The 14,976-nt window shown below is 47.9% G+C and overlaps 1 protein-coding gene across 1 annotated transcript in view; it reads right to left on the reverse strand.

Annotated features, from left to right (window-relative positions):
* Positions 1 to 14,497, reverse strand: part of LOC308525505 (teneurin-4-like) — a gene marked incomplete at both ends in the record, with an annotated part of 200,062 nt that extends 185,565 nt beyond the window's left edge. Inside the window, 2 exons of the mRNA XM_081100313.1 lie at positions 13,612 to 13,797; positions 14,482 to 14,497. Of these exons, the coding sequence (XP_080956439.1) occupies positions 13,612 to 13,797; positions 14,482 to 14,497 (202 nt within the window). The remainder of the gene's footprint in view (positions 1 to 13,611; positions 13,798 to 14,481) is intronic.
* Positions 14,498 to 14,976: the final 479 nt, after the last annotated feature.

Below are 14,976 nucleotides of genomic sequence, written 5' to 3' on the forward strand. Positions count from 1 at the left end.
GGGTGGGGCTCCGCACACTCCCGCCAATGTGGTTCCCATTACCGGCTCCAGGGCCTCGCCGAAGCCCGCTCCACGCCCAGGAAGGGCCTGTTTTATCACAACTGCTGACCTGTCAGTTCTCTGCAGAGGTTTAGAGGGTTTCTACTGTCCGAGTTCTTGAAGAGGGGGAGGGTGGATCTTGCTAAAAAAAAATAAAAAAAAAAATAGGACCACATCTCCTCCATGCCAGGAAACCTTTCCAAAAACTAAGTTGCTGTTGTCCAATCGCTCTCCAACTTAAGAAAAATTCCCCCCACTTTATATTCTGAAAGCTTTCAACCCGACAAGAGTAGTACAAAAACACACCCACATACTCTCACCTAAATCTGTCCATTGTTAATATGCTGGCGCGTTGCTTTCTCTCTCTAGATGTAATTTTTTTTCTGACCATCTGAAACACTGTTGCAGACACCAAGCCACTTCATTTACATTAGCGGCCATTTCCTAAGAGTAAGGACAGGCTGCCATTGAACCCCAATATCATGATCGCAACTAAGAAAAGGAACAATTCTTCCATACTATCACCTAACATACACCATATTTAAAAATCTCCTCCATTTTTCCCAAAATGCATCTTCTGTATAGTCTTTTTAAAAAACCTTAGAATCTAATCAAAATTCAAGTATTGCATTTGGCTCACCCTTTCTTTCTTTCTTTTCTTTTCTTTCTTTCTTTCTTTCTTTCTTTCTTTCTTTCTTTCTTTCTTTCTTAAATTCTTTCTCTTCTTTCTTTCTTTCTTTCTTTCTTTCTTTCTTTCTTTCTTTCTTTCTTTCTTTCTCTCTTTTAATCTAGAGCAGCCTCCCACTCACACCAAGACTCCCAATTTCTTTCTCTTTTTTTTTTTTGTTGTTTTTCATGATCCTAAAGGCCAGTTGCCCCACAGCCTGTCCTATATTCTGGATGTGTCTGATTGTTCTCTCATGATTAGACTCAGGTAAAATATTCTTAACAAGCACATCTCGTGTGTGATGGAATGTACTTCTCATCTGACTACTGTTTGATTCCTTGCTAAGGTGATGATTGAGTCCTGACCCCTCACTGTAAAGGGGCCTTTATCCCATTGTAATTAGCAAATAATCCGTGGTGCAAAGTGCAACCACAGAGACTCAGTTATCTAAACCGTGTCTCTCCTCTCTCATCTTCCCTCCATCCTCCTCTGGATTTTGCCTCCAGACCCCGAAAACGTCCTTGTCAAGGTCACCATTGGCCATCTAGATACCAGCGTCAGTGGCCCCTTTCCACATATGCATTCTTGAGTCCCCTGGCCCCACTCTTGTCTCATTCCTGTAAGTTCTCCATGGCCTGTCTCAGTGTTTGGCACACAGTAGGTGCTCAAGAAATCTTTGTAGGATGAATGAATGAATACACACACTGAGAGAAAAATCGAAATTGGGAATCCAGCCCTGCCACTCTTTATACAATGCAAAGCTTGATTTTTTCGTACTTTGAAAAAAATGTTTAATATTCAGAGTGTTCTTTAAACAAATTATTACTCTGAAGCAAATGCAGGAAACCAACCGAAGAAAGCTGCTTCGGCTGAAGCAGGTGGCGAAGGCCACACGTAGAGAGAGGGCTTGGGGAGGTCAGAGAGGTTTAAGAAGGAGGGACCAGGGTAAATTCTGATGGGTCCTGCCTGCTGGTTTAAGAAGTGTGAGCTGTAATCTGTAGAGTTAGGTTCCGATAGTGAAAGGTGATAGTGAAAGGTGAGGGTGGGAAATCAGCCTGGTCACTGGGACCCAATGCATTTGGGGAGGGCAGAAAGCAAGCTAGGAACGCATTTGCAGTGTGGGGTGCAGGGTCACCTGCGAAGTCAGGATTTAGCTCTTGTCCCTCTCAATCTCGGTTTCCGCCTCTGAAGTCCTTTGTCATTCTAATCCTCTTTGAGTCTTTCTCCCCCATTAATCCAAGTGTTTCTTCTTGCTGGGCGGGAGCCACGCATCACTAGATGAAGAGCAGGGTTACCACTGAGTGGAAGGGGCAGGGGCCTCCCGGGCTCTGAGGGGCTCTGGCCATTTGCTGAGTGATTCGGTGACCTGAGAAGCCTGTCCATTGTCCGGGCTTTAAAGGGCCACTGCCCCTTACTATTAACCCACCTCAGGACAAAGGCCATCACCAGCTCAGACAAATAAGCTGCTTAGCCAGGCCTCATGTATCATCTTGTCACCCACACAGGGACCCAACAGGGGCATCTTAAAAGAGCGAGGAGCCAGAGTGCAACTCAGCAGTTTCCAATCAGGGGGATTCTGGCCAGGGGCCGGGGACTGCGGCAGGAGGGTGGGGCTCTGGTGAAAGAAATCTCTGATCTGCTGGGGAGGCTTCCTGAGGGTTGTCAAGAAAGGGAGAATGATGGCTGTTAGAGGAGAGAAGGGGGCCTGGTGGGGTGAGAGGAGGAGGGGTCCAAGCACACCTGGGATGCAAAATGCCACTTATATCTTGGGATCTTGGCCAGGTTATTGTACCTTTCTGAGACTCAGTTTGGTAAAACAATAAGCAAATGAACAAAAAATCCAATGATAACAGTAACAGCGGTTGCCATTTAAGACTTTATACCAAACCGGTCCTGGCTAAGCATTTCTCATACATAATTTCACATTGAACTCGAACAACATCCGTGAGGTAGGTGTTATTATTACCTTTATTTTACACACGAGGAAAAGTGGAAACTCAGAGGTTAAATCATTTGCTAAAGATAACAGCCAGTAGCAAGGGAGCCAAAATTCAAGTCCACCCACGTAACTCTTCTGCTCTAGAGCCTACCTTCCTACAGTTCAGTGGGAAAGGTGTGGCACCTGGCCCAGCACCTGGCCCCCTGCAGGTGCCCAGTGACGGAATCTGCTCATCTGTTGCACAATCCAAGGTGGGCCAGGCCCTCATGGGTTCCTGGGGCTCTGCCTGCCACCGCGGACCCCTCTCAGTAAGCTCTGAAATCAGTGGGATCCTGAGCAGCAAGCCTGTCCTTGGGCCCCAATGCTCCCTCCACCTCCCACCTTGAACCACAGGAAAAGAGAGACTCTGAACAGGCTGCCCCCTGAGAGTGGGAGGAGGCAGGGTGGAGCAGGGCCTGTGTCATATTAGCTGTTTCTTTCTTTCTTTATAATATATTTTTATTGATTTCAGAGAGAAAGAGAAAGGGAGAGGGAGAGAGAAACATTAATCATTGATTGGCTGGCTCTTGCACTCCCCACACTGGGGATTGAACCCACAACCTGGGCCTATGCCCTGGCCCGGAATTGAACCGTAACCTCCTGAATTGTAAGTCGAAGTTCAACCAATGAGCCACGCCAGCCAGGCACTAGCTGTTTCTTCATAGAGAAGAAGACAGCCTTGCCTTCCACCATACCTCTGTGGCGGCAGCTCCTGGGGTCCCCTTCACTTGCCCCCTGTGCACATGGCCACACAAGGGAGGCACTGCTGACTGCTGATCAAAACTCTACAGCACAGAACCCTACACAAAGCATACACTTTAAAAACATCTGCTGAATGGCTGCATGTTTCAGAACTGAATGCTGCAAAGCCCACATTAGGCTGAGAGAATTTGGTTGTACACAAACACATGACATGCGAAGTATGAACATCTAGGCTTCTCCTTATGCCAGAGAGGCCGTCTTCACCTGCTCGGCTGCCATAAGGAAGTACCATAGACAGGGTGATTCAAGCAACAGGCATTCATTTCCCATCATTCTGGAGTCTGGGAAGACAAGTTCAAGGTCCCAGCAGGGTTTGGTTGCTGGTGAGAGCTCTCTTCCTGGACTGGCTTGCAGATGACCACCTTCCTGCTGTGTCCCATGGCAGACAGCAAGTGAGCTCTGGGGTCCCCTCCTCTCTTATAAAGACACTGGTTTCTTCAGACCAGAGTTCCACCAGTGATCTCCATGACCTTAATCACCTCTTTGAAGGATCTATCTCCAACACAGTCACATCGGGGTTACAGACGACTTTTGGGAGGCCATGGTTTGGTCCATAGCAGCCCTACAGACCCATAAAACTACAGCTCACTTCCAGACAGAGCCTGACTGTGCAAACATGTCTGTGCTCCTGGGGAAGTTATCGTCTTTCTCCGGAAGGATCCCCACAACCTTCCATTTTTCAGTAGCTTCGGCAGCCGCCCACACCCTGGTGGCACTCGCCTGCTTTGTTTGCCTCATGGATTCCTGCGTTAGGGCAGAGCTATTTAGGTGTCTGTCTCCCCAACAATGCACAGGTGAGAGAAGGGCCTTCTATTCTCCCTGGGCCCTGGCACATAGTAGGTCTTTAATAAAAATGTGCTGAACTGAATTGGTTCTAAAGGGTAAACAAGCTTCATCTCTTCCCATATCACTCCAGATCAGAACGACCTTTCCCTGTTCTCACTCTAAATCAATAAGATTTCGTTGTGTTCACAAGCCTTTGCTCCCAGTTAGCTCCAGATAATCCTGGCAGGCCCTGCCTTGGGCATGGGGAATGACCTCTGTCCCCTCATGAGCGGTGTCAGTTTGCTGTGGCCATAACTCCTAATGGGGGTACAACAGCAAGAAGCAGCAAGAGAGGGTGGGAGGGCCTCTGTGAAGAGGGCTTCAGCAGCTCTGCTGAGGATGTAGGGCCTGAGCCCGCCAGCAGCGGGAATCCTGCAGGGAGTCACCCGCAGGGCAGCAGGGTGGGCATCTGGGCTTTGGAAGGATCACCCTGGGACTGTGTGAGGATGGAGTAAAGGGAGAGGCAGGAGGCAGGGAGGCCAGCAAGGAGAGAAGCCTGGCAGGAAACGCTTTGGTTAAAGGGAGCAGGATTGTACAAAACCAGCTAATAGGGAAGTATCAGCTCAATAACCATTTTACCAATAGGTAAGTATCAGCTCATTCTCAGGATGACAGCAGCAAGAGCTCACAGCCTATATTGTGATCAGGTGACATCCTCGCCAACTAAAAACAAACCCCATTCTCTGCCAAAGATTACAGGGGAGACCTGTAAACATTGAGCCCCCATTCTAATCTTAGATGTTACTCCATCACACCTTTGAAACAACCCCAGACTGCTGTTCTTATCCCTCATATTACAGAAGGCGACGCTGGCGAGAGGTGAGCTCAGGTGAGGTCATCCAGCTAGTGGGGACGGGAACCTGGTTCACATGGGGTGCATGTTCCCCCACCCCCAGCATCCATGGCAGCGAAAGAGGGGTTTCTGGAAGTGCAAATATATGTATTACTGTTCTTAGCCTGGCAGCAGCTTCCTGGAGTTATTTATAGAAATATGATCCCTTCAGGAGAGCAGGAGTGAAGCCTAAATGAATTACCAGCCATTTGCCTCTCTTTTCAACTCTGGGGGGAAGGCCAGCTGACCAGAAGGAAAAGGCATCACGGGGTCTCCTCCCCGAGAACTGTGGGGAATGGAAGCAAGGCAGAGCCCCAGCTAGAAGGCCCAGGCCCAATTTCCAAGACGCCCTGCTATGTTTGTTTAGCTGCGGCCTTGGCTGGAGCCCTGATCCTAAATCTCTGGGAATCACTAGGGAGGGGGAGGGGGAGGGGGTGAAAGCTCGGGGCTCCAATACAAAGCTGTTAACTGTTGTATTTTTTTCCAAGCCCGGACAGTGGGAGTATAGGCATCTGCCTTCCTTCCAGAGATATCTGTCCAAAAACTTTTGGGTTCCAGAGAAGAATAAGGAAACTAACACTCCTAGTGCACCCATTTTTGTCACAATCGCTATGTTAGAAGTCTTACCCATTTTTTCTCATTTACACAACAATTTTGTGAAACACTATTAAAACCAATACCCATTTTACAGAGGGGGAAACTGAGACCCTGAGAGTTAAGTAGCTTGCTCCTGGCCACACAGCACAGCAAAGACCTGCAGACCTCCGTAACCCAGCTTTTCCCCATGGCTCCACACTATGTCGGCTGTTTTCCTTCTGACATCAGTCCTTTCAGGCTTTTTAAAGCAGAGGACGTGTTGTGTGTTTTTTTTTCAGTTGTTTAATCTTAAACACCTATATAAATAATGGCAATTCAGATGGAGAAGGAGGAGGGGAGACAGCAGAGGAAGGGGAGGGAAGAAGAGAAAGCCACATGGTTTCCTGGTCCAAACTGGGAGCCATTAAGCAGTAATGGGAGATCCAGCTGAGCTCAAAGCACCCAGCTCAGCCCTGATGACAGGGGCAGAGGGCAGGGGGCTGCAAAGGGGAGGGTGGGAACAGATACTCAGAAAAGACTACACTAAGGAAAGGAGAGACGGGTAGGTTCTGGGAGCAGCAAGAGATGTTTATTCTCAAGGTGAGCTGCCTGGGGACAGGGGGACATTAAAAGGCTAGAAGGAGCACTAGCAAAAGCCACGGAGCTGTGCATCCTATGCACGTGATTTGGGGTGGCACGCGTGTGAACGCACATTAAATCACACTGAATCACGAGCAGGAGAGCTACCATTTCTCCAGTCCTTTTGATGATGTGGAGGAGAAGCAAGCCTCAGTTTGGTGCTAGTGTGTTTTTAACACCTAAGACTCCCCAAAGTCCCCATTTGACAAAGAGGAGCAAGTCTCCGCTCAGTGTCCTTGAGCAGGCATGATCTCACCAGAATGTGACAACCAGCTTTGGCTTTCGTTGTATTTATTTTTACAGCTACTATTTACGGCAAGTGAATTGCAGCAGTAATACACAATTTCCTTGAAAAATAAATTCATTTAGGTGGGGAAAAAAAGAAGTTTGAGAAAGGAGGCCGTTTAAAGGGAAGTAGAGTAAATAGCCGTGTGGATGGACAGGCTGACGGTGACACCCGAAGGAATAAGCCTGTGGAAATGTTGATCTGCTTCTGTTCTCTCAGTGTCCAGAGGGGAAAGCTAGGGAACCAGAGGGCAAGGCTCTGGCAAGGTCACAGGGCCTGTGAGAGGCAGAGCTGGGCTGGCCCAGGAGCCAGGTCGGCTGCCCCAGGCCAGCAGGTGTCCAGGCCAGTTCAGGCTTGGGTTAAGGTGAGGTCTCTCCAGGTGAGGTTTATAACCCGAGCTTTGTGCTGATGTGGATGGCGGCCACCTTGCAGGTTGGACTGACCTGCTTCTAGGCCAGTGGTTCTCAACCTTGGCTGCACATTAGAATCACCTGGGAATCTTTTTAAAATCCTGGTTTCTGGGCCTCATCCTCCAGAAATACTTTTCCTTTGTTACTAATGTTGTGGCCTCACCTCAGCCAAGGTTGAGAACCACTGTTGGCTGTGTGGCCATAGGGGCAGCTCCATGCCAAGCTGCTCGTCTCTCTCACTCTGCCCATTCCCTCCACACCACAGTCTCACAATACTCCACACTTGGCCAGCCTCATGGCGCTCCCCTGGGGACTCACAGAGACGACGGATGTGAACGTGCCCTGGGAATGCGAGGGCTGCGCGAATGTTAGTTACAGTAACCTCCCAAACTCTCCTTGGCCTCCTTCCAGGCGCCTCTTCAACAGTCTGGGCCCTGAAGTGTCAGGAGATGCTTTAAGATGTCGTCTGGTGTCACAGGGCACCATGGAGCAGGCCACTGACATTTCAGCGGGGATACAAACCAGGCTCAGTTTCCAGATGGAAAAAACCCGGACACATGGCTAATGTGCCTTCCTCTGGGGGTGGTCTAGGAATTCCTAGATCCAATCAAGCCATGCACCAAAAAGGTTATTTTTGTACCTTTTAATGCCATGGTATTTGGGGGAAATTAGTGGAAAAGGAGTTGCAAAGAGCCTACCCATTGTGTCACATGAGTGACTAATTAGAAGGCCCTGTTTCTCCCAGGCCATTCGATTACATTAATTCAAAATGTGACCTGTTTACTTTGCAAGGTCAGGAAGAAGCCTTACCTCCTAGAAAGCCAATGTGGCAATTAAATTAGAGTCACCAGAGTTTGCCTGGGGTAATGTATGAAAAAGCCTGTGTAAACCAGACCAAAACAGAAGTGAACCCTGTGTGGTTGCCCCCAATTATGGGGACATAATCTCCTGTCCCTGGTGGGAGGCCACAGGTGAGGGAGGTACCTGGTAAGAGAGAAATGGCACCGGAGTCTGGGGTTCTGCTTTGCATCTTGGCTCTGCACTTGGGTAAACTGCTCCATCTCTGGGAGTCCCCGCAGTTCTATCATGTGTGTGGCTCATAGCACCCTTCCTGGGAGTGTGGTTGTGTGGGAGGGGCTGATGGAAAGGAAGAAGAGAGGAAATCAACTTTTTTTGTTTGTTTGTTTTGATTTTAGCACCTACAGGTGCTCAGCACTGAAGATACAGCTGTGGACAAAGCCGACCTCAAGGAACTTGCAGTTGAATGAGGAAACCAGACCTGGGAATAACCAGGTCTCCAGCCTTGTAGGGGGGAGTCTGTCCAGAAGACAGCAGGGTGTCAAAGAATGAGGCTCTATACACCCTCTGGGGCTGTGGGGAAAGGTTCCTTAGGAACTCAGAGCTGCTGAGTTCTAAATGTCGGGGAATTAAGTACTTGGCCTTTACTCTCCTGAATTCCCAGGCCTGTGACCAGCCAGCCTGCTGCCACTGGCCCTCGACCTCCAGGTCTACAGCAGAGGGCACTTGGCCTTTCCAAACAGTCTTAATGGATAAACACCAAGTGCTTCTATACCGATTCCCCGTTAGCAACTTACACCTGTATCATGCTCTCTAGTTGTCAAGTTACCTAGCTATCTCTGTAAGGGGGGGCAAGTTACTACACTGTTCTGTGTTGTGATACCCCCCGTTTTTAAAAAGCACAATTCATGATCACCATCCATTCGCCACCATTCCAAACCTCGGAAGTTTTATCAAAACTCTTTTGGTGGCAAAACCTGACCTTTACTGACATGAGGTTCAGAGTCTTATGCTTCTGTGCAGAAATATTAATGTTTGACTCTCACGGTTCATCCCAGCACCTTAGGGATATCAGGAAAAGTACAGTATATGGACTCTATTTTCTTTCTTATATCGGAACACTTCTGATTTCTGAAAAGTTTCATTGAAGGGATTCATACCCCATAAATTAGGTATCTATTTTATAGACTCTTTGCTTTGAATGCCCTTCATCCCTCATCTGTCTAGAAAACACCCACAAATACTTCAAATGCCACTATGAATGAATGAATATAGGGGAAGAAATCAGGTGTTTTTTATTGGTTTGTTTGCTGTTGCTACTAGGAGTTAGGTGTTTCCCTAGATAGCTGGTATAAGAATTTATTAATTATCAGGAGCCCTTTGGTGTAAGAGAGTTGAGAGAAGTGAACAAAATTGCCTGAAAACTTCACACACCCTAGTTAGGTCCTTTACTCTTAGAACTCAGGACACACTCAGACCCAAGTACCTGCAGCTGGCATGCAACATGGAAACAGGATCCATGAAATTCACAGTGAAAGGAGACAAAAACCTCGCCGGACCTCAACTGTAAGAAAAAGGCACAGTTTTGCCTTCTGACTTCACAAACTGACTTAAAAGAACCCTAGCCGACACCCCCAGGGGAATCTCAATTGGTTCTAAATTAAGTTGAATCTTCTGTTTTAAGAGCTCACTTTTTGGAGGCAGCTTGCATGCATAGCAGTGTTTCCCATCTAGAAAGAAAAATAAACACTCCTCCATTGGATTGGAAGTCAAAACAGTAAACCCAGCAGCTTAAGACCCGAGAAAGTCAGTGAAACTGCCAACAACAGTGGTGAACAGTTTGACCAGCCTGAGAAATCTAATCCGTAACGCAACGCAGAATGGGCCAGTGCTTGGAGGAGAAAAGGTGTGGACAGCTCAGCATCCAGGCCCCGGCTCGCACAAAGCATCATCAAAATGTCGAGTCTAAGTCACCTGGTCTGATTTGAAACTCCTACAGTACGCACACAAACACAATGCAACGGTTCCACTCTGTGGTGTCAGACTGATCTGGGGTTCAAATCTGGCTCTAGCACTCAGTGGCTGTGTGATGTAGGGGAAGTCACTTATCCTCTCTGGCCCTCTATTGCTTTAATGAGACTAGAAGTGGCCATGTTACAAGGTAAACGGAAAGTTTAACTAGATTCAATGAGCTAAAACACCTCTAACACAGTGTGTCATCATGGGTTGTGAGGTGAGTAATAGGAATCCAACACCTTGGAATTCTTTAAAAATCAACTTTTTGTTTTTGGTGGGATTCCTCTTATCCTCTCCAGCCTCCTACTAAGGGGAAGACATAGAAATAATAGGATCTGGCACTAGAAACAAAACAAGTTAAAAAAAAAAAAAGGAAAAAAAACAAATACAAAACAGAGGAGTTCTGGACTCAAACAGGCTTGGGTTTGAATTTTTGCCATGCCTCTTAAGACAACAGAGATAGGAACAAGAGAAGTGAAGATAAATGGAAACTCAAATAAGATAATGTATACAAAGAAAAGACACACACACAGAAGGTGCTGATTACATATACATGCTCCACCCACCCCTACCTCACCTAGGCTTTGGGACAGCTTGCTCTGAGCTATTTATCCCCTGACCCTCTTCAATATTAACCCCCAAGTTTTTAAAGCTCCTTTCTTTTAGAATTTGGATTAGAACAATTCATGGAACATTTAATATTTATTCTGAAAAGTTTCTCTGTGGTAGGGACAAATACCTACTTAATCCGAATCACTTCCTTAGCTTTTCAACTGTGACCAGTTGATATTTTAGGGAAATCTTTCTTTATATATATCAGTGATTTTGAGATGGTTATCTTTGGGGGTGGATTAGGGTTTTGATGACAGAAAGAGCTACTTCCCCTGTTTTCTTTTCCGCAGGGACAATGAGGGGCTCTGTGATGCCCCACGTGTTCTCCTTGCACTTTACACGGGGATTTTAGCGGGCGGTTCTGAGGCCTCCTGGACCAGGGGTTTCAGCCTTGGGTTGGAGTTGACACAGCTGTGGGCAGAGGGCCTCTGGGGAGCCACTGGAGAGCATAGCTGCAGCTTCTGGAAAGGCTGGCTCCCAGAGGTCAGCCTTGCGTGCAGGGCGCTGAGTCAGCTCCCACCACAGGAAACCCATCATTTTCACCTTTCGGGGCCGCCTTTGTCATTTAAAGTACATTCTGAATTAAGTCTCCAGGGGAGCAGGCCTCTCAAGGAACTAGAGCAATTGATCCCTTTAGTGTGGTCTGTAAAGCCTGAAATTAGTGGAAGAGTGTGGGGATGTGAATATAGGGAAGGGAGATAAGGACCCTTATCACCTTCAGCATTTTCAAACTCCACAGCAACCTTGAAAGGTTTTCCCCATTTCACTTACAGAGCAACTGTTGATCTGAGAAGTTAGGTTCTTTGCCCAGGGTCACATGTCTGGGACCTGGTTTCAGAAGGTTTGATCCTATGGCTTTTGCTCTCTTGACTACCATGTGGTTTTCCCATAGTCTGTACTGCTTGCTCATTCGTTCGTTCATTCATTCATTCATTCATTCATTCATTCATTCATTCATCCATTTAGTTAACACTACATAAAAAGCATCTGTAAAGCCATGCTCCAAACTGTTAAAAGTGGTTATTTCTGAGAGGAAGGATTACAAGAGAATTTCACTTTTTACCTTTCTGTATTATTTGAATGTTAGCAAGCATTGTTACTTTCATAATTGATAAAAATAATGACAATCCCTTTAAAATAATTATACAGTTTTTTTCATGAAAAAAAAATTAAACGTTGCCCTATAAACCGTTATTGGAGCCACTATGCAACAGGGCCCACTCAACTTCCCTTGCTAGCACTGGGTACGTGCCTGTCCCAGCAGGTCCTTTAGCTTACACAAGGTTGGGGAAGGTGGCAGGCAGGGTCCAGATGTGGGGTGAGACTCACTGGCACTCTTATGACCCACCAACCCCCAGAGCAGCAGACCATTAAGGACCCAGACACTCCCTTCAGGCATGAAACACATTCATTCCCAAGCTTTAGAGTGGCACTCTCCCAGCAAGGCCCCAGGGGAGAAATGCAAAGTGTCTCTGGCATTAGGGCAGCAGGAGCACAGAGGAGCATAACTGAGCAGAAATCTGTAAGCCAAAGTCCTCCCATCTTCCCCACACTTCAGTAATGCAATGATGTTGTCAATTTGCTGCAGGACTTGCAACAAAGTGATTGGTCTTGTTCAGTTAATTAGCAAAGGGAGAGATTAAGGACTTTAATCTCCTGCCTTTTACCTGTAAGGTTTATGTACTCAGAGATGAATAAAGAATTCATAGTGTGTGTGTGTGTGTGTGTGTGTGTGTGTATATATATATATATATATATATATATATATATATATATATATACTAGTATGTTAGTATATATATTCCTCCCTTCTCCTCCCCCCCCCCCCCCCCCACACACACACAAGCTTAAGAAGACTACTGGCAGGGACACCTCAGTCAGCACCGCGTAACATCATAAAATCAGAATACCTTAGAGATGCCTACATCATTGGCAACTGAGGAAACTGAGACCTAGGGAGGGACAGTGATTTGCCAAGGAAATGGCCAGTGAGCCACAGAACTGGGACTGGAACACAGGGTTCCTCTCTCCCAGTCCAGGGTTCCTGTTTTTGCGCATAAGTTAAAACATAAGTCGCTAAAAGGTTTAGAGGAGCAGTGACACCCAACCACCAAAAGGACACCTTCAGGGAGCACAGGGAAAAGGCTGTGAAGGATGGTGCGACTTTTGGTGAAAGAGAATGCTGGGCCTAATAATTTGTCAGAAGAGAACCGTCAAGGCCAAAGACCGCTCTGGTTTTCAAAGAGAGCGGAGGCTGTACATCATCCCCCTCTTGGAGGCTTGAGTCCCTTACAGAGCACACTTATAAAGAAGTTGACTGGCCTCTGCTGGACACAGAGAGGGCAAGCACCTGGGCCCAGGTCACACAGCACCCAATCAGCGTCTGCTGGCTCCTGGTCAGCCTGAAGCTTTTTCACTGCCCCTCACTCCCCCCCACCTCCCTCCTGCACCCGCACCTCCCTCACCGATTCTCCCCAAGAGAGCCATAGCAGTGTGCTTACAAGAAGAGTGCTTATTATGGGCATAGGGATGCTTATGCCCAGTGGCTCTCTCTGCGGCCAGCATTCAGCCCTGCAGCTGCTTGGAACTCCAGGGCCCTCTGTCTCTGGGCAGTGGGAAACTGGGAAACTTTCAAAGCCAGCGCTAGAATCCAGGTAGTGCCCTTTCTCTCAGCTTTCCATGGTTAACGGGCACACTCTGGCACTGGTTTCTTAGGCAGGGTTGTGAGGAGGATACAATGAAGCAACAAGTGGCAGGGCTGGCACAGTCCCTGGCACACAGCAGGGAGCCAACTGGTGCTGTTTTAGTTTTAACCTTTCCTTCTTTTCCTGTGTCCATCTTTGTATGTTTGTTTGCCTCCGTCTCCACCTGATGTTTCTGTCTCCTTGTGTCTGTCCGTGCGTATCTGTCCATGCAGCTCTGTCTACCCGACATCTGTCATGAGGGTGGGGACAGCAGCCTCCCAACCCGCGCACACCCAGCAGCACGCAGTAGGGGCAGGAGCGGGGCTACCTGAGCCTTGGAGCCGCGCCAGGCCCCCCAACAACCCCGAGCGCCCCATGCACCAGGCCCTTCCGCCCCTGCAGGCTGCCAAAGCAGGCACATTAATCAGCATCGCCAACGAAAGGGGGGGAAACCCCCCACAGAAGTTAGGAAGAAAGAGGGACTTACCGTTCGCTGCGACCCCCAGGCTGGCAGAGCCACTTTTAACTAAGAATGAATTAGGGACAAACTCTTCCTCAGAGTCTGAGTCCGGGGTTGGCTGGGCCACACCGTTGCCTAGCAACCGCCTCTGGCTCTCATTGGCCGGAGGGGAGGGGGGCGGGGAGGGGGACTGCTCAATAGGGGTTGATGAAGCTGATGAACAATGCAAGGGAGCACCTGCGAACCACAAAGACAAACACAGACAGAAAAAAATAATGAAAATTGGTTTTGAGGCACACAGGAAGGGGGAGCAAAATAAAACACGCATCAAGGGGAGGGGGGGCTCCCAACAGCGGACGATCTACTGCACACGTGGCCCGGAGGCGGGGCCGATGTCTCTGGGAAACAAAGTTGGTGCAAACTCCTTCTGAAGAGCAGGGGACTCCTTGCAGGGAAGTCTGCAAAGTTTGGAAAGAGGGCACCCTCGAGAAAACAGGGGAGGCCCTTCCTGCTTTGCCTGTTCTCTAAGAGAGGCCTGAAAACCTGGGGTCTAGTCCCGCTGGCCTTGCTATCTATCCAACAACTGCCCCCTCCCCGCTCCCAGCCTCAGTGGCCTCACTGCAAGCTGGCCATTCTGTCATGTCACGGAACTGAAATGATGTTCTTATTAGTGGGATTTCAATCGGACATGCCTAAAACAGGTTCTGAGCTTCCTCAAAGGTAGAGAGAGCTGGAGACAATGATCCAGCAACGCCCCCTCCCCGCTGGCATTCTAGGACTTCAACACGCTATTGTTTTACTTTTCTAAGAATCTAACATGTTAAGATTCTTACATCCTGGCACTCTCTGCAAATGCCTTGAGCGCAATAACTTGAGCATTCTTTTTCACTTCTGTACCCCCAGAATCTAGCATAGTGCCTGGCACACACTAAAGATTTGCTGAATAGATGAATTCCAGGTGTCCAACATACTAGGATCCTTCCATTCTAATAGTCTCAGATAAAACAAGCTCGTAGTTTTAGGACAGTAGTATTCAGTAAGGCCCAGGATGCTCTAAGTCAGTATGTTTGACTCCAAGTTTCTAACATGCCAGGAGTCTATGCTTCTAAGACCCCAGCTTTCTGTGGTTCTGTAAGCTCACTCCCAGCTCTTCAGAAGGAGAAGGTGAAGGCCCCAGACCAGACCTTTGAGATCAGACAATACACAGTTCTCTCAGGGGCTGGCCTTTAGACGTGTGCAGTACATCATCCACACGAGAGGGACTATAATAAGCACAGACATAGAAAAGTTTACAGTACAAGACATTGCATCCACTCAACAGCAAGGGCTGCTCCTTGTCTCCCACCTTGACTGAGAGACATTTTAAAACATAATCAGATCCATCCAGTTTTG

This window comes from Myotis nattereri (genome assembly GCF_964212035.1).
Source record: "Myotis nattereri genome assembly, chromosome: 9".
Lineage (NCBI taxonomy): Eukaryota > Metazoa > Chordata > Mammalia > Chiroptera > Vespertilionidae > Myotis > Myotis nattereri.